The sequence below is a fragment of the Ammospiza caudacuta genome, chromosome 2, assembly GCF_027887145.1.
Source record: "Ammospiza caudacuta isolate bAmmCau1 chromosome 2, bAmmCau1.pri, whole genome shotgun sequence".
Classification (NCBI taxonomy): domain Eukaryota; kingdom Metazoa; phylum Chordata; class Aves; order Passeriformes; family Passerellidae; genus Ammospiza; species Ammospiza caudacuta.
In genome coordinates this window covers 26,611,956-26,634,007 of record NC_080594.1, presented here as the reverse complement: position 1 = coordinate 26,634,007, position 22,052 = coordinate 26,611,956, and the positions used below count along the sequence as shown (strand labels likewise).

The following is a 22,052-nucleotide window of genomic DNA, read 5'->3' as shown; positions in this document are numbered from 1 at the left end:
CTATGTGGGACAGCTTTGGTACAGAGAGTCAGCTTCAAGCCTGACCTTGCCCTCCCTGACCTGTCAGTAACCTCAACCCTGACCTTGGAAGCACCATCCCTCTTCCCTGGGGAAGAAAAGTTTGGGGAATAGTGGGAAAATGTTAGTGGTGATCAGGTCAAGATTATTTTATTTTCCAGTAGAAGACAGCCTGTGAGGCATGCAGAAACTTGATGTCCTGCTCATGCATTGGTATTCAAGGTGCAGGAACCTAGTGGTGCTCACACAGCATTAGCTCTAAACGTGGTCTATCTTATTGCACTTCTCCATGGAGTGTCTTCCTCTCTGCTCTGCTGAATCCCCATCTTCATTGCATTTTAGATGCCATCACAGCAGTCAGACCACATCCCTGATGGAATTTATTGAGTCTCTCCTTCTTCAAAAGTCATCAAGATTCAAACCAGGCTCTTTCCAGACCCAAATATTTCAGCAGCATGAGCCCCAAACCCATCTTGTAGCTCTCTGCTTCCCCTTGCAAGATCACCTCCTTCCCTGGAGCTGCCTCCCCGCTGCTTTCCCTTTCTCACAACCAGCCATCCTTCACCGTGCTGTGTCTATAAAACACTCAGTGCACATGGCAGCTGAGGGGGAGGGACCGAGGGGCTGGTGGAAGCCACTCAGATTTCACATTTATTTAACAGCCGTGGCTGTGCTTGTTTGATTTATCTTCACACATACGTTTGACAGATATGGTCTCATAAAAACTCCACAGAGTAAAAACAGCAGAAAGGCCTGCAGCCATACTGCGTCAGCATTCCGTCTGGCTCCAGCTCCAGAGCTAAGCGCAGATCAAGCTCACTGCAGCTGGCAGCACCCCTCACTTGGAAAACTTCTGAGTTTGCAATGCCTGAAATGGATAGTGCTTAAGTGTAGCTGGTCCTGAGTTTCCCAGGTGTCTGGGTAAAAAATGAAAAAGGTGATGATTTTCTCTTACCTTGAAAAATCATGCTGCATTTCACATAAATTGCTTTGTTGAAATCAGTTTACATTTAAGTGGCTAATCTCATCCTTTCCCCAAATCTGGTGGGATACAGCAGCATTCAGAATATCTTTAGAAAGTTGTAATTTTTACAGCACTTCCAAAAACACCTCTCCCAAATTGCAGCAGTTAAGGAGTAAGCTTGCTTCACCCTTTCCTCGCAAGCCCCTTATAAGCTTGCTGTCTGTATTACTCCCAACATTCACTTAAAAAAACGAGGTCTTATTATTGAGTCAGATTCATGCTGTTGTGGTTCTGACAAATACATTTTCACTGGAGTGGAATTGTAAAATCTGTGCACAAAGCAGCTACTATATAGCTTGGGATATAGGCTCCACAGAAGCACAACCCACTTCAACATATGCATATTTCACAGTGTTTTTTTAGAAGGGGAGCACACCTGAAGCTCTCATTCCCAGCATCAAGAGAGGCAAAGTGAAAAAGCTGTAAATAAAGTCCCTGGCGTGCTAACGTTGCTCAAAGGTAGGACTCCAGCTGATCCAGGTGGCTGGCGTTTTACTACACGTATAAATAACAGCGCACCGCGTCTGGGAGCTGCAGCCCAGTCTGGAGAAGGAGCTCAGAGCCGAGAGTGAAAGGCCCTGTGTTCCAACCTGCTGCACGGTGGCCACTCTGTTTCTTTATATGTTACTCATACATATGAAATAAAGTTCTTAATGCTTGTCATGCAGAGATAAGACAGATCTTGCTCTATTGACAAAAGCAAATGTGAAGGCACCTGTATCGGGCCCACAATTATCTTGGCTGGTTAAAACCACTGGATAAGATTAGTGGGAGAAATTGTGACTGCTTCTCTGTGAGCAAATATTTGTGGTTCCCTCTCTCATCACGGATGATTTTTCTCAGCTATAGAAATGTCAGCTTTTCTGGTTTAGATAAGTAATTAAGGAGTATGCAACAAAGGTTTGGAAACCTCGTGTTTTCCTGACTATGGATAACCTGTTTTGGTTTATGGCTATCTCCTATACTGCTGATCCTCTTGGTGCTATATTCCCCCAGCTTTAATGGTCACACTCCCCCACACTCCATACATGCAGTTCAGTGCCAGGTAGAGAGTTATTTTTCAAAGGAGAGGACTTTCAGGCAGTGGTTCCCTCTCTCTTTTGGGACAGTTTTCCCCAGGTATGGAAATGCCATCTTTTCTGTTTTCAGCAAAAAACAAAATTGCAGACATGCTGCCTTCAGGACACACTTGCCACCTTTGCTGTTTTCCAACAGTACTAGTCCAAGGGCCAGATATTGCTCATCATGGCCTGACATGTTCTCTCCCTTTAACGCTGTTGCTAGCAGATGAAAAATGTAATTCACCTTCATTAGTAACTTCAGGGGACCCAGCCCCAGGGCCAACTTCAGACTTCTTTCTTGAGTTTGAACCATTTGAAAGAGATCACTTGTGGACTATGTGTTAATTATAATGCCTGTTGTTGTACACATTGTTACACTTGGGCAGCGTCTGGGCTTGGATACTCAAACCTTATCATAGAACCATAGAATTGTAAAGGTTCTCTGAGATCATCGAGTCCAACCATTAACCCAGCACCACCATCTTCATCACTAAACCATGACCTCAAGTGCCACATCCACAGGGCTTTTGAACACTTCCAGGGATGGTGATTCTGCCCCTTCCCTGGGCAGCCCATTCCAGGGCTAAACAATCCTTTCAGTGAAGAAATTTTTTTCCTTATCTGAATCTCTCCTGGTGATTTCCTCATGTCCTGTTACTTGCTACCTCAGAGAGGAGACTGATCCCCATCTGGCTACAGTCTCCTTTCTGGCAGCTGTGAAAAGTGATAAGATCTCTGAGCTTTCTTTTTTCTAGGCTAAATATCCCCAGGTTTCTTAGCTGCTCCTCATAAGAATTGTGCTCCAGACCCTTGTGACAAACCGACAGCAAAGGCCCATGGTCTGACATGATTCCTTTCAGAAACAGGCCAGCTTTCGCCAGAGGCAGGGCAAGACAAACTGCCTCAGAAAGCTGCAGGCAACATGGAAGTGCAGGTCCCTGGATCACACAAAATGAAATACCCACATATGAGGCTTGGCTATCTCAAGGGGGACCATATCTGCTGCATATAAATGCAGAAAACGAGGGCACCCTCATGCTGATGTCATAGCCACCAATGTGCAGCATTTCTACCCCTTCTTTTTTATCATGTGTAGCTACAGAGCCACAAGGAAGGTACTGACAAGCAGTCAAGGAATTCAGCTGCTGGTTTGCTATAGAGGACTTGGGAGCTGGAGTGCGAAAGTGATGCATGGAAATTAAGTTAATTTTAAACCGCAGGAAAAGAGAAGAGACTTGCTAGCAGTTACTTAAGAGAAGCTGCTGACTGTTTAAATACCATTAAGAAGATTAATGTCAGCCCACAGAACCACTGAAAAATTTGGGCTGAAAGGGACCTTGAAAGGTCAGACCAGTCCATTCCACTAACCCAAGCAGGATCACCTAAACCTCGGACATCCCTGACAGATGTTGCTTAACTTGATCTTAAAGCTCTCCACTCCCTAGGCAGTCTATTCTTTATTATCCCTGTCATTAGAAAGTTTTTCCTAACATCTAAATTGAGCCTTTCCTGCTGTGACTTAAGCCTTTTTTTTTCTTTTTTTTTCCTCTCCCCTTCTCCATCACACACAAGGAGCAATGATTATGCCTTTTTATGTGCTTAAAGACTTCAGTTCTCTCCTCCTTTGGGTTAGAGAATTTTGGTTCTTTCAGGCTTCCCTGGTAGGTAATGGGTTCTCCATCTCCGCTTACTCCCTTACTCTCTGCTGGGCTGGATCCAATTATTCCACATCTTCCCTTAGCTTATTTTCCATGCCCTCAACACCATGACATAGCTGACTTACATTCAGCTTTTGATCCTTTTCCTGAAGAATTGCTGCTTAACCCATCACTCCCTCCTCTGTACTCTGGGAGTTCATATTATTGCTCAAGTGTACAACTTTCCACTTCTCCTTATCCAACTGCCTTCTGTTTCTTCCAGACCATTTCTGCAATTTGCCCACACAGTTTTAAACTCTAATCCTGCTCAACACTACCTCTACAGTTTTATTTCATGTGTAAAATGGAAGCCTATATGTTTATCCTTTATAACAAAACATAACCAAAAAATTAAGCCAAACTGAACCAGATGTAGGGTGAAAACCCTCTCAAAGCCAGCTTTAACCTGGACAAGAAAGTGCTGGCAGCAGTGCCCTGGGCAAGCTTATTCAAGCAGGTTTGTACCAAGTGACTTCAGCCACTCCGCATAAGGCTTCCCCTCCAGATGTTCCACCATCCTCGTTTGGAAATGTTTAAGGCCAGACTGGATACGGCTTGGAGCAACCTGTTTGAGTAGAAGGTGTCCCTGTCCATGGCAGAGGGTTGGAATGAGATGTTCTTTAAGGTCCCTTCAAACCCAAGCCATTCTGTGATTCTACTAGAGCACGTTTCCCCAGCTGGCTTCAAACAGCAAACACCGAACTACTCTGACAGCCACACAAAGTTACTGCAGTCAGGCTCTTCCACCTCTCCTCTGTGCCTAAAATCTCCTTTTTGTGGTGCTGTGTCTCTGTCCCAGCTGCCTCTGACCCGCACACCCTCACCTTTCCCACGGCTGTCACCCAGGCCCTGTGTGCCAGCAGGACCTTGCCCGGCTTGGGAAAGTGCCGTGGGAAGGACAAAATTAAATAAAAATAAATGAGGACGGTAAAACCGGTGTTATTTTAGAGGTAAATCCCTGTTATTTTTGAGGCAGCCCTGTTTTGCCGCCCCGGCCCCGGGCGGCGCGGCCCGCGGCTGCCCCCTGGCGGACGGGAGGTGTCCCGGCTCACATGGGCCCCGATGGCACCCGGGCGCGGGGACAGAGATGCCACTGCCACTGTCTCGCTGCCACTGCAACCGCTGGCGTTGAGAGGAATGATGGGAACAGGGGCTATCCCACCAGCGTGCTAGATCAGGAAAGGTCAGGCTGCTCCTTAGCAGAAACTCCCCCACTCACCTTTGCCTGTCTGTTCGCAAGTGAGGGCATTTAATCACCCCTGTCACTGTCACAAAGTAGGGAAAGGCAGTGAACCAAGCCCATGTGACCCCACAACAGATGTGCAAGAGACAGAACCAAGAACTACCTTTGCTCCACAGGTGAACTCAAGTTTACCTCAATGCCTTAGGGACACCTTCTCTCCCTGCTGCATGCAGGCTCTGAGCAGCATTTTGGCCTTCCACATTACCCAAAGCAGGCTGATCTCAGCTCATTTCTACTCTCTCTAAACTACCCCAGTCAGCAAGCGTCTCTAAGCACCTCACGCCCCTGGCCCCACGCTGTGCCCATCGTGCCAGCAAGCGCACCTGTGGTTTGGCTGCCATTCCCTGCAGCCTCCAGGGAGCCCACCTGCCTGATAAGGATGTGCCTCCCAGCAGCACCAGCCATTGGCACATACAGGAGGGGACCTGGGCAGGCAGGCTGAACCCCTCCTAATTGAATGAAGGAAGAGGAACACTTGAGCTTGCTCCAAAAGGAAGCTCAGGCTCCAGCTTCCCCACATTCATTTACTTGCAGAGCTTGCCTAAACCTGCAAGGAGGCATCAGCTTACAGACAGGCAGTTGGAAGGAAGCAGAGTCAGGCCAGTGCAAGTCAGCTGGAGGTATTGACCCTTCTGGCAGTTTGGATGCAAATTTTGGGCTCAGCTTAAACATGTCTTTCTTCCCTTCTCCTCTATCTAGAACTGGCCCTTCCGAGCCATTATTTTCTTCAGCATGACTCATTCCAGCTACAATCCATTCAACACTGACTATCCAGGACCTGCAAAACTCACCAAGGTAAACTCCATCAGGCCCTTCCATACAGGCAATTCCTGGGGATAAATAAATCTACTGTGCAATCTTTCATGTTTTGTTTTAAACACACACAAAAATCTATGGAATATTGCAATAGTCCAGTTTATTCCAGGGCAAAGGCTTAAGGCCAAGAATCTCTCAAGAACAACTCTCTGCCCTTCAGGTGATAACAGCATTGAAAGGTATTTCTGTGAGATGCACAGAAAGGTCTGGTGCCAAAGCACAAAAATGCACAGAAAAAAAAAAAATCAAAACAAGCTTCCTGATGCAAGCGGACAGAACGGCTATCACTGTCATTTTACATGCACCAAAGCTATGAGCTTTAAGTGCTATGAGTAGTAAGGAAGGAGTGTATGCAAAATGCAGGGTGAAGTGATCATATTAACTGAGAGCTCCACTTTACAAGCTTCTCACATATGGGGTTTTTTGGTAAAAGTTTCCCTGTGCTCAGTACATTGGATGAAGTCTGCTCAGCAATGAATGCAAAAAGTGCCACAGAACAATGACAGCTGCAGGTGCAAAGAAAGAAATGCTAGAAGCATGATAATGCTTCAACATTTATTTTCCCCAAGACACAGAAAGAATTACAACATTTCTAAAGCTTTGTGGGTTTTAGAATACTTCACAATACAGAAATGCTAACTGTGCTTCCTGCTTAGACGAACCAGCAGGGAGGTCTTTCATTCAGTCCTTTATGTCAGTAGGTGCATAAAGCTGTTTCATTTATTTCAGGTACGTAAGGAGTGACAGGAGAAATGTATTGTAGAATCATTCCAGTTTGGTTCAAGCCCAGGAAAATCTCCTTAGATGGATGCTGTGCTGTTGACTAGAAGTCACATTCAAGAGGTATTGCTCACACCATGTACAGATGTCTGCAGTCAGCCAGTTTTCCATGGTCCTTGTGTAACAGCACAGGGGCTGTGCCAGGCCATGAGGCTCCAAAACAACAGGTACACTGGAGGGGCAGAGAAAAACAAAAGCAGGAAAGCTGACCCAGGTTTCTGTTAGAGGGCATGGTGCTCTTCCATCCTTCTGTCAGGCTGCTAAGTGATTTAGCCAAATGCATAGGTTCAAAAGAGCCATCAGCACCACTTAGGAAGGTTAAAAAGCACCAGAACAGCTGACAGCTTCTCTCTATGGACAGTATATCAGCCAAAGGGCTAATGGATATCTGTGTCTGGTCCAAGGTTATGGCTGCATCCTTATGCAGTAGGATTTATTTTTGCCATCCTGCAGTATGACAGTAATGCAGTCTTGGGCCTCTTTTGCAGCACTTGCGTTACAACACAGACCAAACCACTGCCTGCCCCATGCAGTTAACTTCAGCAATGAATACTACTCCTGATTTTTGGCAACTGAAGCATCAGCCTTAGAACCAGAAACAATTGTGTCTTTATTCTGGCTACATTAAAGAATGGTTTCACAGGAAGAAAAAGAAGGTACCAGTTTGCCCAATAGAAGATTTAACTGCTTTGGAAAGAAGAAAACATAAATGTTCTCAGTCCTGTATATTGTTGTCTTTATCATCCAGAACTGTCAAGAACTTTTTGAAATAATTAATTTTCAGGGGACAAAAAGGAAAGGGTCTGTATATACATGGAGGAACTGAGAAACCATTTGTGGCATCATTGTTCAGTCAGTTACACCTGAGCCACACTTAGAGTATTTCACGTCTAGGTAGAAAGGGGCTAATTCTGGGTTGTAGTGACAGACCTTCAGCTGTGGGGGATAGAACATGATGGGGTCTGGAAATTCTCATACTATGAAGCTATTGCAAGGAACCTTTTATGTCTGGGCATAAAACACTTCTAGACACTTCTAAATCCATGTCACAAACCTGATAGTTAAAACAGAAAAGGCATTTCAGCGCACCTACACTTCCTTCCTTTGGGTCATCTAAAATAAACAACACTTCCAGAGAACTGTGGACTAGTTAGACCAGTGGCTAAAACCAGCCATTCAACAGAGCATTCTGCTGACCAGCCCAATATTACATACTGCTGTCTGCATGTTTGCAGTTTTGTATAAGTAAATGGTGACATCTTTCAAGGTAAAAATAGAACAACCCTGTCCCAGCTTACCCAAAATACTGCCGCTGCTCTATTTCATGTAGCAACTTGGAGCTCTTCTGTTCCTGAGTAGCTGGATCCTCCTCTCCAGACAGTCTCAAAAATTTTAGGAAATGAAGTGGGAGATGTACACATGTTCTGAAGGGCATGGACATCTGGAATCACAACACAAGTCACCTGAGTTCTCAGGGAAACACATCCTCCTCCTTATCAGGACAATTTGCATGCCATGCAATTGATTTATTGGAGCACTTAAAAGGTAGACATTAATGCAGTGAACTTTCTGACCCATGTATAAACAGAGCCCAGTGTAATCCAAACCACTTTACACAGGATGAAAGAAAGAAGAACTAGAGTTGTTTTAGCTGAATATGACAAGAGATATCTGTGTCACCCTGGTTACTTTTACATGTCATACTATTCCCTCTTCTATTTTCTTAGAAACAAGCTGGAGGGTAGATTTGAGCTATCAGTGGGATGAAGGAAAGCTTCTTATGACTAGGTGAGGAGGAGGGAAAGCAGAAAATGTAAAAATCCCATACACTATTGTAAAGACTAGACTCGCCTTAATGCAGCAGTCACAGCAGACAACCCTGAAAGACAAAAATTTCCAGCATTATCATTTGAGTAAAGCTCAGCAGCTACCAATATTGCAGCTACAAAGTAGCTAATTCCAAAGTAAGTCTGAATCCATTATTGTGGCAGAACCACTCGATGGCAAAGTGAAGCAGCTGAGAACTCCACTATTCAGTTTGCCAGCTTCCTGTTTCTGGTAGTTTAAATAATTTGAAATGTATCAACATTCATAGCTTCAAGGCTTTATCTGCAAATGCTCATTACACTTCACCCACCAGACAGTTGCTCAATTTCCAGTGGTTGTTTACTTGCTGCTTATAATCAATTCAGTGCTTCACAACTGCTTCAAATAGATTTAAGTGAGCCTTAATGAGCCTGAAGTTCCTCTCTCACTCTCCCAGGAACAGAAAGCCTCTGACAAATAAGTGGATACAAGTAGGCTCAACTCCTTTCCCAGTCACAAGGTCTGGAGTTCTCTTATTCAGTCCTTAATAGAAGATTCTGGTGTAGACCCTGTCTCAGAACCTCTTCAAGCCCTGGGCTGAAGTTAGAGCAAACCTTCAGAAGGTGATCTCAGAGAAACTAATTTCATACTGGCACAGGAAATCTGGCTATTGCTGAGTTAACACTAAGAGTTAAAACTGAGATACTACAGAGACAAGATTTTCCACATCCTCCCCAGCTGTAGACACTTTAGCCTGGCTTGTGCAGTAAGGCAAAGCTGAAGGGCTCAGCAACCTGGTCCTATCCAGTAGTACAGCCAGTGACTACTGAGAATTCTCAGCCTGTTCTTTCACTTTTTCCCTCCCTCCTCATTCAGTCCTTTTGTACCAGCTCACCTGCTGCAGAGGTAACATTTGTAAGGCCACTTAAGAAACATCTGCTTATGGCAGCTGAAACAAATCTGTGGAAAAGAAAGTTATTTGTGAATGCAAATGGGAAACATCTTTGTACCAACACTATCCACTGCCTGCCAAAAAGCAAGCACATAAACAAACCTTCTAAAGGCTTTAGATTCATATACAATAACAGAGGTCCAATAAAGGATAGCAAAGACACAGGACTTAAAAGCTAAAAAGGCAAAAAAATTCTCACTTGTAGGCCAGTGTTTTTATAATGCAGAGGTTTGGGGCAGCTGCCAGACAACAGGAGTTTAAAAAAAGGCTCTTGAGCAAACAATAGCTGTATTGTGCAAGAGTGTAACAGTAGCTAGTTAAGAGAGAAGGAAGAAGAGAGACATTCTTTGAGGTAGACTGCAGCAATCCCAAAGAGATTAAATCAGGGCAAATTTGAATTCAATCCTGAAGCAAAAAATGAGTCATAAGGAAGCTGATGAGTCGCTTGAACTTTATAAAAGAGAGCACATTCATACACAGCTGGCAGTCAGAAGTGATATTATCTTGAGAAGCAGAACTTGAGAAAGCTAAAAAAACAGCAGTGGGTAAGAAAGCCATTTTAGAATAGTCATAGAGCAGGCAAGTTAAAGCAGGGTCAGTAATGTGAGAAGAAAACAAGGATTCAGTCTCAGGAGCATCAGATAGCTTGTACAAGTAGCATGGCTCTGCTAGTAGAACCTTTGACTCTGTCCATACTGCTAAATAAATGAGGGCAAAAAAGTGACCCAAAAGCCAAGAGGCACAGACTTCTCACATCTGTGTTGCAAAGGGCCTGTACTCAGGACATCTGCTCAGGAGGAGTGGTTGCCTCACTCCCTCTAAAGGAGAGTCAGGGATAAGGCAGAAGTTGATAAATGCAAACAACCAACAGTCCTGAGCTATACAGCTCCTTCCCTGTCCCCCTCATTTCCCCTACCTCCATGTCCACTTGGCAAGGTGGTTTGAGTCAGCACAACTCTGGTGTGGGAGCCTGAGTCAAGCACCTTTGTTTCACTGTTTAGGAGTACCAAATTGCAGCTATTTACTTTGGGATTTTGGAGCTGATCAATAGTCATGGCAGTCAGCTCTGCTTGCATGGAAATCAGACAAGAAACAGCAAGCAAAGGCTGGGCTAGGCTACTTTCTAGGCAATTTGTACAGCTTAAACTAGATTAGAAGCCATCACTGCAGAAATACTAAAAAAGTTTTCCAGCCCAGGGCCAAACTCAGATCAGCTGTTATGAAGAGGATAAGCTGAGGCAGAGGGTGCCTCTGCAGTTCAGCACAGAGGGCCATGAAACCAGCCAGCTTTTGAAAAGGCAAGGGCAGCACCAAGAGAAGGAGGAGAAACATACCTTTGCTCTTGGCAAGACACCATCACCACCTCCTCGGAAGAGGCCTCGCTCTTCAAGCACCATCATTGCACATCTGGTTCCAATCAGCTCAGCAATGGTTGGTGATGGCCACTTGGTAGGAAAGGGACAGCCCTATTGAACGACAGAAGTTAAACATCAGCTGAAGTTGAAGAAAGCAGCTACTTGGGGAGGTCATCTCAAAACTGGGTCTCAAAGAATCAGGAACATTTTTGTCCAAAACCCTGTTTTGCTTGTGTTGGGGAGTATCAGGTGACTGACAATACCAGCAGACAAACTACTACGGGCAGGTTGCTACAGTTTTCAAGCAGATTCCAGAACACACGCTGCCCTGGCCTCTCCTGGATACAAAATTGCTTTCCACAGCACAACACTCTCTTGCCCTTCTCTTTCCCAAGACCCGTTGGTGCCATACAAATGGAAGCTGTAGGCTTGTGGTCAGCCAGGAGACAGCTGTGCTTTAATCCCCAACACACCTGCATCCCCCACCACACTGCTGAACAAAGAGGCATCAGGGAGGTCAGTTAGAGACTTGCCAAGGTGGGGCAAGGAGGGATGCAGAAGGAAAGAAAGAGACAAGGGCACAACATACCATACCAACATACTATATCAGAGCAGAACAGGGTGAGGCCATAATTCAGAGGGTTGCATGGAAGCACCATGTAACTCCAGTATTTCTCCCACAACCATCATTCAGAGCCTGATAACTTCAGTTCTATGTATATTATACATTTAAAAGTCACTAATGCTGTGCTATCCACATTTTGTTAACTACTTATTATCCCTTACTGCATCTTAAAAGATACTTGTGAGCATATCAGAATCTAGAGAAAAGAAGTGGACATGAAGAAACCAGGATAGTTCCACTCTCAATTACAGTTTGCTTGAGGAAGCCTTGGTGGACATTTTCAAGTAATGGCATGGTATTTCCCTCTTCTTGTATGAGAAACAACTTTATTTCACATCATTAAAAGGGGGAAGCCACCACAAGGACACTGCAGCATCCAGTCTTCGCTTAAGATGTCTCCAAGGAGAGAATAGCATATCAACTTCAGATGGATATATCATATGTTCCAAGACAAAAACCACAGAGCATGCTTACTGCCTTCATGAGGATCAAGGTGCAAGTAATTACCAGATACATCAGACCAGGGTTGCTTGCTGACATGTTGGACTTACAAGCTCCTTGCTTTGAAGGCCTCTCTCTAAAGATTTGGACCTTCCTCTGTAAGGAGGCAGCTGCCTTTGGCTAGTGCTCAGGAAACACTTAGGCTTAATGTCTCCTGGTAGGGGTGAACTCATGGGAGGAGTGCAATTTGCAGCAAGACCTGGGTAGGAAGAGAAAGTTTTAGGGTACAGAAAACCCATTATCAGTTTATAAGTATTCACCCTGGGGCTGGACAGTCAAAAGCACAACACTGCCTTCTGAAGGTAGCACAGCATACAGCTCTCCCCCTCCAACCCATCTGCTCAGATCACATAAAAAGCAGAGGTTACAGTAATTATGCTTGTCAGTAGTAACTGATGAGGCTTCATTAGCACCATTTAGTTTAATAAAATGAAGTGCTGCACTTTCTACTTGAATATTCAAACCACTAATTTAGCTTCTACTGCAAATTCCAAGTCAGGCCTTTGGGGACATGCAATCATTGTTTTGAAGCTGCAGGAGCTACACAAGCTTCAGTCAACTGCAGAGAAATTATCTTCTAAGGGCACCTCCCCAGACTCTTTATTTACTATTAGAACTTGTCCTGCAAAGTATCTTCAGGTGATAATGAAGTATACATTTGAGCCCAGCCAAAGGGTTTGGGAGCACATCAGGCCACTGGCTGTACTCTGTCACCTGGTTTAGCTGTGCAGCCAGAAGTGCACTGACCTGTGCTGATACTCTTGGATACTCCTGATGGCCTGGTGGAGGAAAGGCAGGTGCTGGCAGGCAGCTTGGGAGTGGTTTCCTGTAGACCAGAGGACAGGATGTTCATAATCTGCATGTAAGAGACACCAAGGCCACTTCATCAGAAGTACTGCTGCCTAACAAAACCCAGGAAACCCATGACTGATCAGAAATATTCAAAGCTCTGTCAGAAGTGGAGGAAAGTGAAAAATCAGTGGGGTGCATTTAGCAACTTTGTTTCTTCTTGGAATATAAAGTTAATTCCCCTGCACTCCACAGCTAGGAAATTCCAGCTAAGCTAGTGAAGTTTCCAATTCACCTGTTTCTCTCTCTTGCCCAACTCCAGCAGTGGATACTAGTACCAAAGTGGCATCTTTTCAGGAGCCAACTTGGCATAATCATCCCCACACAACCCATGGAATACATCAGAACCATTTTCTTGGCTTCAGCTCACACACAGCAATATTGGAGAACAGTTCAAGAGACTGTGACTAATCCAACTCATGAATTCAACTCAAACTCAATACTTTATCTCAACAGTATTGTTTCTACCTTGTCTAGAAAAGCAAAAAAAACCCTCAGATTTTATTATATTAGTGTCTACATGAAAGTCCTTCTAGTTCAGCAGTAATATATGTCAACCACAATGCTGAACATTCCTCCAGGTAGCTCAGACTGGGCAAGTAAAGCTAAGATTTTCTGCTTATCTGTTTTCCTCAGTTAGGCAACTGCATTTCATGGAGAAATATTTACAGAAAACAGATTCCTGTTTGTATGCCAGAGCATCTGTGCCAGACATGATGTGTTAGGGCTTAAGTTCTGTTCCACAGAATTTTGGAATATGCTCAGACTGAATCCCAGAACCAAGCAGTCAAGCTTTTCATGACAGAGCCAGGAGTTAACCATAATACACAGTCCTTTGGTTCTTTTACTCAAGAACAGTGCTCCCAAAATAACTCCACAGACAAACAAGTGGGAATTCACCCATCAAGTTCCTTCCTCAAAATACATCAGTAAGTTTTCTTTTCATGAGCTCATATACCACATGAAATCAAAATACGTCAATACATCTAGCATCAAATGCCTCACTGTGAGGTAAGAGTAGGAACATTCTGGTCCACATTGGCCAGACTCCCCTGCCATTATAACTTCTGCAGGATCTAGTTTTAAGAGACCAGAGCAGATGTCAGTTCTGTAGAATTATAGAATATCCTGAGTTGGGACCCACAAGGATTACCAAAGTTCAACACTTGCCCCTGCACAGGACCACCCCAAGAGTCACACCACGTGCCTGAGAGCATTGTGCAAATGCCTCTTGAATTCTGCAGGCTTGGTGCTGTGACCACCTTTCTGGGAAGATAGTTCCAGTGCCCAACCACCCTGCAGGTGAAAAACCTTTTCCTAATAACTAACTTAAACCTCCCCTGACTCAGTTTCAGGCCATTCCCTTGCATGCTGTCACTGGTCAGAGAGAAGAGATCAGTACCTATAGGCTGCAGTCATGCCACAAACAGAAGTGTTTGAGAATGAAATGAGCTTCTGTAGAGGAAAGGACTTCAGTGAACCCAGTAGTACCACATTTGTTCACTTCTGAGACAAGATTTCCTACACCAGGATTTGTTCCTGCCCTTCCAGGCAGGCTATGTATATGCTTGCAGCTCTAATTCCTGAAGTAGGCATGTCTCTCTATAGTCCTTCCACTAAAGGCTTACCTGAGCTCCTGCTCCCAGCTGCTGCATTTTAGTGTTGGCAATTTCAAACTCAGTAGTGGCATCTTGGAGATGTAAGAAATTGTCACTTGGAGAGTTCAAGGCAGTATTTGATGCCACAAGCATTTCTGCAGCAAGAGGGAGAACAAAAAACCCATACCCACAGACTACATGAGATAGATCTGGGACAAGAAAATGACAAATTTGGAACACATTGGAATTTAAGATTTAACCAGGCTTTGTCCTGGTAGCTACATAATCTTTTATTCTTAGGTGATGGTCAAAGTCCTGTAATCTCACTTAGTTGACAGAGAAATGTGGACATCCATAAAAAAAGAGCAAGTTGAAATATCTTTTGAGTCTTAATAAGCCACAAACAGATTTTTTTAGAAATAACTATTCTCATGCCATACCACCTCTATCACACAACATTTGTATTTCTCACCACCTGTCACATTACAAATGGTATTGAAAAGATAAGTGGGATTTATTTTCCAAGGCCATCTATTATTTTAGCCAATGCAGACTTCACTTGCTTGCTTGCCAAGTCACTCTATAGCAGGTACCTTTAGGCCTGCTCCTCTTTTCCTGTGCTTCTGCTGCTGCTGCCCAAGGCTTCAGTGGTTGTTTTACTTCTGCCATGAGCTGTTCATGCCACCTGGGCTCCTGTGGCACACACTGTTCCAGCTTCACCTTCAACATCTGCAGGCAAAGCACAGCATCACAAAGAGCCATTGGACAGAGCAAGGAGACCAGTGGTGACAGAACAACTGCATCAGCAATGGCCCCGTTTTACAAGTGCTTGTCACCCAAGAGGGCACTGGGCCCTGCACATGAGACAGCCTTCAGCACTATGCATAGTGGAATACCTTAGCAACTCTCAAATTTGAAATCAAGAACTCCAGGAGCTCTTTGAAGACCAAAAAATGTTGCAAATTAAGGAAGCAGTAGAGTAAGTAGGAAGACTGATCATCTTCTACAAAGATGTCAGCTCTCGTTTTTCTAGTACCATGTTTGGCAGGAGGGTCAATTCAAAAGTTAAGTATGGTTAAGATAACCCCCTCCCAAATACAAACCAGTAGATGAAGTATTAGCTTTATATTGCTTCAAAATGTCTTGTTACCTCCAGAATTACCTTGTTTTGCTATCATCAGATGCAGCACCAGGTCACCTACCAGCTCTTGGTGAGGCTTGAGAGAAGCTACATCAGCTTTGGGGGTCCTGTGTTTTTGCTTGATGGTCACCTGAAAGAGCAGAAATTATGCTTAGGAAATAGCTCTTTGTCTGCTCCTTATACACTCTGCAATTCAGTGGCACAGTGAATGATACAAGTCAGGATTTGGGAACAGGGGAGATGGGGAAGGCAATAAAAAGCAAAACAAAACTAGCGCCAAACAAACAAAAATCCTCCCAAAACAACAAAAAAAACCCCACCTTAAAAAAACAAACAAAACCATAAACACAAAATAAATACAAAACAAACAAACAACCCCCCAAAACAAAAACAAGGAGTTAGGAAGTGTGGAATAATGATGTTTCCTCATATGAGGTTTTGGTAGGGAAAGAGTTGCCCGCGGCAGACCAGAGGCAATCAGAAATACTGCACAGCCCTTAGAGGCTTGCACAAGGAGCACAAAGCCTTCTACCCCCAACTGCTCTGAGAAGCAGCTGGAAAACACTGCATTTAGATAGATATTAGTGTCAGGAGTGATCCCAACAAGCACCATGGTCACGTCAAATTCATCTGTAAAAGCTCAGGTCCAGGAAGGAGAGCAATTGAACGGGTTAACAAGGCTGTAACAGGAACTGTAGCAGCAGGCAGCTGTATGCCTAAGCCAGAGTCCTAGAGACTGGCTTACCGTCTGACATAAACTAGGAACAATAGCAAGACAGAATTGCAGGGCAGATATTCATGTGAAGCATCAAGCCCTGTGCTTGCTGCGTAGGGGAGAACTAACAAAAAAGTCAATTGCACATGCATGTCTTTAGCTGTCTTGTTCACTAATTCGTATTTTGAGGCTGTGCCATTTTCTTTCACTTGTGTGTACAACTTCAGAACACGTGGGAGTGCAGGTAGAACAACACTTCAGCTCCCCACAGTAGCTCTGCTTTCATTCATTTGCAAATTAGACCACTGTTTGCTAGAGAAGCTTTAAATAGCTTTGCAGATGGGGAAATCCTCGTTTAAGAGTCTTCACAAAGACTTGAGCAGTAGCACTCTGCTTTTTTTCAGCATTTCTGCCTACTACTCTTCAAACATATTTGTGCTTCTCGTGGACCAAAGAAAAAGTTACTAAAAAGAAAAAAGGGAAAGAAAAATAAAAAAAAAAAAAAGGAAAATCAAGACCCAGATCATCCTGCCACCTTGAGTTACGGTTGTGTACTGCACAGTGCATTGATACATAGTACATTGCAAGGAATACAAGCTAGTTATGATGCACTCTCTCCTTACCAATACTATTTATTTACATATCCATCAAGATACCATTTGCAAACACATGACATAGCATTACCTGGAGGCTGGTAAGAGCTGGGATTTTATAGAGGTGCATGGTTTAGCTGAAGCTTTAAAACCTGCTACACTCTAGCAGCACCAACAAAGAGGAAAAAAAGGTGATGTCTAGTGCAGTATGCAAAGTTTTCACTTTTTGTAATACCACTCTTTATTACAAGAGTTGTGTCTCATCTTCTGCCAAGACGTCTGTTTGCAAAGCACGCCAATGCCACAAGGCCTTGTGCCAACGTTTTAGATCTCCTCATCATTCCCAGCTCAAGCTGCAGCAAGCAAAAAGCACCACAAGCCTTTAGAGACATCCCAGACGTTTTTGCATCTGGTCATCTTCACCAGCCAAGTGGTGAAGGTGGAAGTCTCTGCTCCTCCCTGTGAGGAGCTCAACATTTTTTACCCTAAGTTCCTGCAGTAGCTGAGTGCACTGCCCAGAGGCCTCTGCCTTAGGCTGAGCAGAGAACTGTCTCAGAAGTGCATCTGCCCTTGCACACACAGCACAGCATCTGGGAAGGCAAAGCAACAAGTAAAAGATTCCAGGTGCAGCTCAGCTAAAGGAGCCTGGAAGGACACAAGTGCCCAAGGTAGAAAGCACAAGGCAGCAAGAGTGTGCTCCATGAAACTGTTATGTGCAGGGCAGAATTATTGCTGCAGGGAAGTGAGTGGTTGACCCTGGTGGGAGAAGAGGTTTACTGCTCCAATTCATGAAACTGAGGCTACTCCTGACTTGAAAAGTTACTGAAAATTAAGTACTCGGGTAGACAAACAGAGTGATCTAATGTTGAACTGCAGCTGAGAGGGAGGCCCAGACACTTCTGGACTTCCATGTACCTTTGAAAAAGACACACCTTTGGAGAAGAGGTCTCAACACACACTGCTCAGAAAGGAAGTAGAGAGGATGTTTCCAAAGCAGACTGCAGTCACTCACCTTCCGCAGGGTGTACCTCTTGTGCTGAATGTCATCCAAAAGCAGCTCATAGGGAGAGCGATGACGTTCCTTTGGAGACACGCAGCGCCATGGTCGCTCCGCGGCCTTGCGCAGCCTCACGCCAGCCTGCAGCTCACAGATGACACTGGGCAACAGGGATGCCTTGGAGAAACCAGCAAGGGCCAAGTCAGTAGCTGGCTAGAACTCACAGAGCAGCATCCCCTCCCTCCATGTAACAGGGCACACTTAGCAGCTGGAGTCATTCAGAAACACAGAATGGTGTCCTTAACATGCCCTTCTACTCACTTACAGATCAGGGTGCAGTACCAAAGCAGAGAATTGCTTTTATTTGCAGATGTTAATTTACAACAAGGGAACTTGTAGCTGGCTCACTAGGTTCATTCCCAAAATTTGTCATTAACTTTATGGACATACTTCAGCAAAATACAGCTTTTGCTGCCAGGTAAATAAATAGACCCATTTTCTTTCTGCAAGTGCTCCAAGTGCCAGAGTGTTTTCATATTCCTGGTTCCTAGGAAACACTGGGAATGAAATCCCAAATCTTACCATTAAAATCCTCCAAATTTTCAGAAAACTAAGGGGTTGAAGTGTGCAGAAAAAAAAGAGGAAGACAAGTAGGCAAGGGATCTCATACTTAACAGCAGCATAGGTTAGCAGTCTCAGCCTAGACACACAAGCTAAAAACCCTGACATCTGCTCATCCTGTTTCTGTACTAGTATCTGAGGATGTTCAGGCATGCAGTATAACCCAACAAAAGCTAAAAACAGGAAAAAAAAGTAATCAACTCAATAGCATGTTTAGACAACATTGTAATGGAAGTGCTAAATCAACAGCTTATCTGGATCCCAGTGGCAAATTGAGCAAGAACAAGCCATTGTATTATAAACAGTGAAAGGGAAGCAAAGCATTTTAGAAAACTGCCTCAGAACAAAGTATCTGACTTAGACTTCTCTCTGTTTTCTACTTACAGCATGAAGCATCTTCTCTCTACTTATCCCTTCAGATATCTTGGTATAATTACAGAAGAGTCTTATGCAAGCTCTGACTGATGGCTGCCCTCAAGAAGACAGATATTTTTGTTGGATTCTTTTAGTCTGGATTTGGTAATTGTACCTCAACTCCAGAAAACTAGAACTCTCAAAGTATGACTACACACTTGCCATATCTCCTAGGCTACATTTAATACTGTGTGGGAGAACATACAAAAGTGTCTGGGCAAACCCATCAGTACTAGAGTCTTTTGAAATAGCTTACCCCAAGACATTTGCACTTTATAGAGGTGTATTTCACATGGTGACTGAACTTGACTGAGAGACATGACCTGACTTAGAGAGACTTCTGTACTGTAATACTGCCACATTAGTTTGGGGACAAGAACTGCCTTCAGCTGACCATTTCAGAGCAACACCCAAAACATTTTTCAGATGTTCGTGACATCATTACCCCTCATGTTTCTATTTCCCTACTGACTGGATCACTGCAATTACTCTATTTTTGCCATCCATTGTATTGTCAAAAACCACCTAAACTTTCCACAACCTATTAAGTACAACATAAAATGCTACAATATTATAAACCCATTACCTTGAGTTCAAACAGGTGAGTGCTAAGACAGCTGTGTTTCTAACAAGTCTCACTGCTTAGATTTCAAGGTGAACATCAACTTGGGACACGTAAGCTCTGTTGAAACTGTACAACACTGCACGCTGTCAGGCTGTGGTCTGCATTTGATCTGTTTTATATCAGTCAGCATGAAAAAGTGTGGCTCATAGAGCACTTTACCTGCTTAGCACCACTCAAGACACCTGTGGGACCCCAGAGAAGCTGGCATCCTGGTTATTTAAAATTTAAGATACTGTCAGATCAATGCAATCAGCTGGTGCTTGGGGACTTGGAAACTAGAGGCAGAGGATTCACAACAGACATCCAGCTTTTGGAATTCATGCCTCCTGAAGGAGCAGAGGCCAAATACACTGGCCTTCAGGCCACATGGCAAAGCCATGTACTTATTCATGTATTCCCTGCAGAAAAGAGCTACAGCAGTTGATGAGTTTGTGGTTTAAGATAGCTTGCCAGTTTATTTTAATAGATCACAAAATTGAGAATATGCCCAAACACGCATTTCACAAACATTTTAATATGAATAGTTTGAGCATGCTTCAAAGCAAGTGCTATTTAGACAAAGGGAGCGAGTCCACAAGTCTCTCGGGGCTTGCTGTTTGTCTCCACAGACTCCAGACTACAGAGCATTTGTTTATGCTGGGCAGAGCTCCAGCTTGAAGAGCTATTTGTTTCTGATTGAGCCCCGACTGTGTAGGGCCTTGAAAAAAAGCACAGTAAGTTGCCTTCCCTGCCCCAAACACACAGCCCAACATCTATGGAAGCACAGAAGGCAAAGACAAGAAAGGCAGTGCACAGAAGGTAGGAGTGACATCATCTCACTCTCTTTCACTCTTTTATTTGAGCTGCTGGAGCTGCACAACCACAAAGATGGACAGTGCTACTGGCCTTCAGTCCCTGCCAGTCCTGACCAACAGAGATCCCACCTAATAAGAGTGAACTAGTCCACCCCAGGACTATCAAGAACAGAAGAGTTTTCCAGGAGTTTTCAGTCCAGCTATGAGAAAGGAGCAGATTGCTTTTGGCAGGTGTCAGTTCCTGCCAAGAGCTAGAATTTGGGGCTCATTTGCGGGAAGAAACAGCCTGCATAACTATTTGTGGGCATTTACTCCAAAGACTGCCTCCAACTTCATTTTTAGAAGTGGTTTAAATTGTACCACAAAGACAATCTTTGGGTAGAATAAAAGCCCACGTGAGGTTGACATATGAAATAGTTTAACTTCAAGTTCACTCCCCAGCTTGTTTTGCAAACAAGTCTTTAACTACTCAGGCTCCTGAACAACCTAAGTAGTTCAATTTGTATTCATACTCTATTTTTCATAGAAGAATCAACAGAAAGCCTCAGAGAGCCAACGCTGACCAAAAAACCCCAGTTCCCCATAATGAAGAAAATAAATCTCTTACACCATGGGTTTTCTTCTTTTGAATGGGACCTTGCACCCAATCTTCCACATCCATTTTTCTCAGTCTCTGAGAAAGGCAAGCACATGAGGTTATCACTCTACACTCTTCAATGATTTCCTGTCTAGTCAGCATAAGTCGCTAATGTTTATCTGAAAAGCCAAGAAGCTACAAACACTTAAACTTTCATATGCTACAATAAATAAAAATGGTTCAGAGACAGCAGCTATTCACATTGTGAAAACAGAACTTCATCCAGGTGCTCCATTTCTAGTGCAATGAGAAGGTTACTTTAGAACTTGGTGAGGGTGTGAAGGTACAGGGAATAGCAGCTAATGGGTAATCCCAAACATACCTCTTTGGAGGTCTGGATGATGGTCACAAGCTTCTGTAGTTCCATATAGTCAGTAAACAGATTCTTACAGGTCATTTCATAATAGCTGGTAGCCTCAGAAGGCGTGGAGAAGTGCTCCTCACAGGCCTGAAAGAAGTGCAACTATTTAAAAAAGATCTTAAAGTTAAAAAAAAAAAAAAACAAAAACAAAACATGGTAGGATGGAATAAAGCAACATTCTGTTTCCTCAATCCATGGTTAAAAATCATCTTCTTCACTTCCCCTTTATATTTTTTTTCTATTGCAGATACAGAGGAACAAAGAAGGAAGACAGTCAATCTTTTATGTACAATTATGGAAGTAGCTGTGTAATTTGTTTATCTTGTTTTCCATAAGGTGTGCTTCAAAACAAGCACCTGAAAGGGGAAGCCTCCACTTCAAAGAACAACAACCCATAGCAGAGGGAGTCACTTGCTCTGTTCTTTTTCCCTGTCCTGATCAGACAGGGGATGGGAAGTTTCTCATACCTTTAAATTATGGCTGAGAGAAAAATATCTATTTGAGTTGAGACATTCAAATCCCAGCCTTTGCAGAAGCCAAATACTATGGAAAGGGAGTTTTTCAATATCCATAGTGTTCTAGGTATTGAATTTGGAGACTGTGTACAGAAGGACTTTGTAGATACAGCTGTGGAAGAGCTGTACTCAGTCTTCCTTCTTAATTATTTTCCATGGACACTTACAAACACCTTAAATAGTTTTGCCTTTTCCCTCTCATGGGAAAAGGCCAATGTTCCCTCTCTGTCCTCCAACAGCCCACCCAGCTTTTTCCCAGAAACAGTCTTGCCTCTTGGCCAACAGTGCTGTTCCAACTCCTCTAAAGCTGCTGT

The 22,052-nt window shown here is 43.8% G+C and overlaps 1 protein-coding gene across 1 annotated transcript in view; it reads right to left on the bottom strand.

Moving 5' to 3' along the window:
* LOC131572381 (protein spire homolog 1-like) overlaps positions 1–22,052 on the bottom strand; it is a 40,550-nt gene that overhangs the window by 16,830 nt on the left and 1,668 nt on the right. The window contains exons 4-16 of the mRNA XM_058825552.1: positions 21,185–21,310; positions 20,833–20,898; positions 17,787–17,948; positions 15,528–15,596; positions 14,919–15,054; positions 14,356–14,480; positions 12,626–12,704; positions 11,929–12,077; positions 10,732–10,863; positions 9,341–9,405; positions 8,468–8,518; positions 5,020–5,029; positions 4,853–4,969 (exon numbers count right to left, since the gene is read on the bottom strand). Coding sequence (XP_058681535.1) covers positions 4,853–4,969; positions 5,020–5,029; positions 8,468–8,518; positions 9,341–9,405; positions 10,732–10,863; positions 11,929–12,077; positions 12,626–12,704; positions 14,356–14,480; positions 14,919–15,054; positions 15,528–15,596; positions 17,787–17,948; positions 20,833–20,898; positions 21,185–21,310 — 1,287 coding nt within the window. The remainder of the gene's footprint in view (positions 1–4,852; positions 4,970–5,019; positions 5,030–8,467; positions 8,519–9,340; positions 9,406–10,731; positions 10,864–11,928; positions 12,078–12,625; positions 12,705–14,355; positions 14,481–14,918; positions 15,055–15,527; positions 15,597–17,786; positions 17,949–20,832; positions 20,899–21,184; positions 21,311–22,052) is intronic.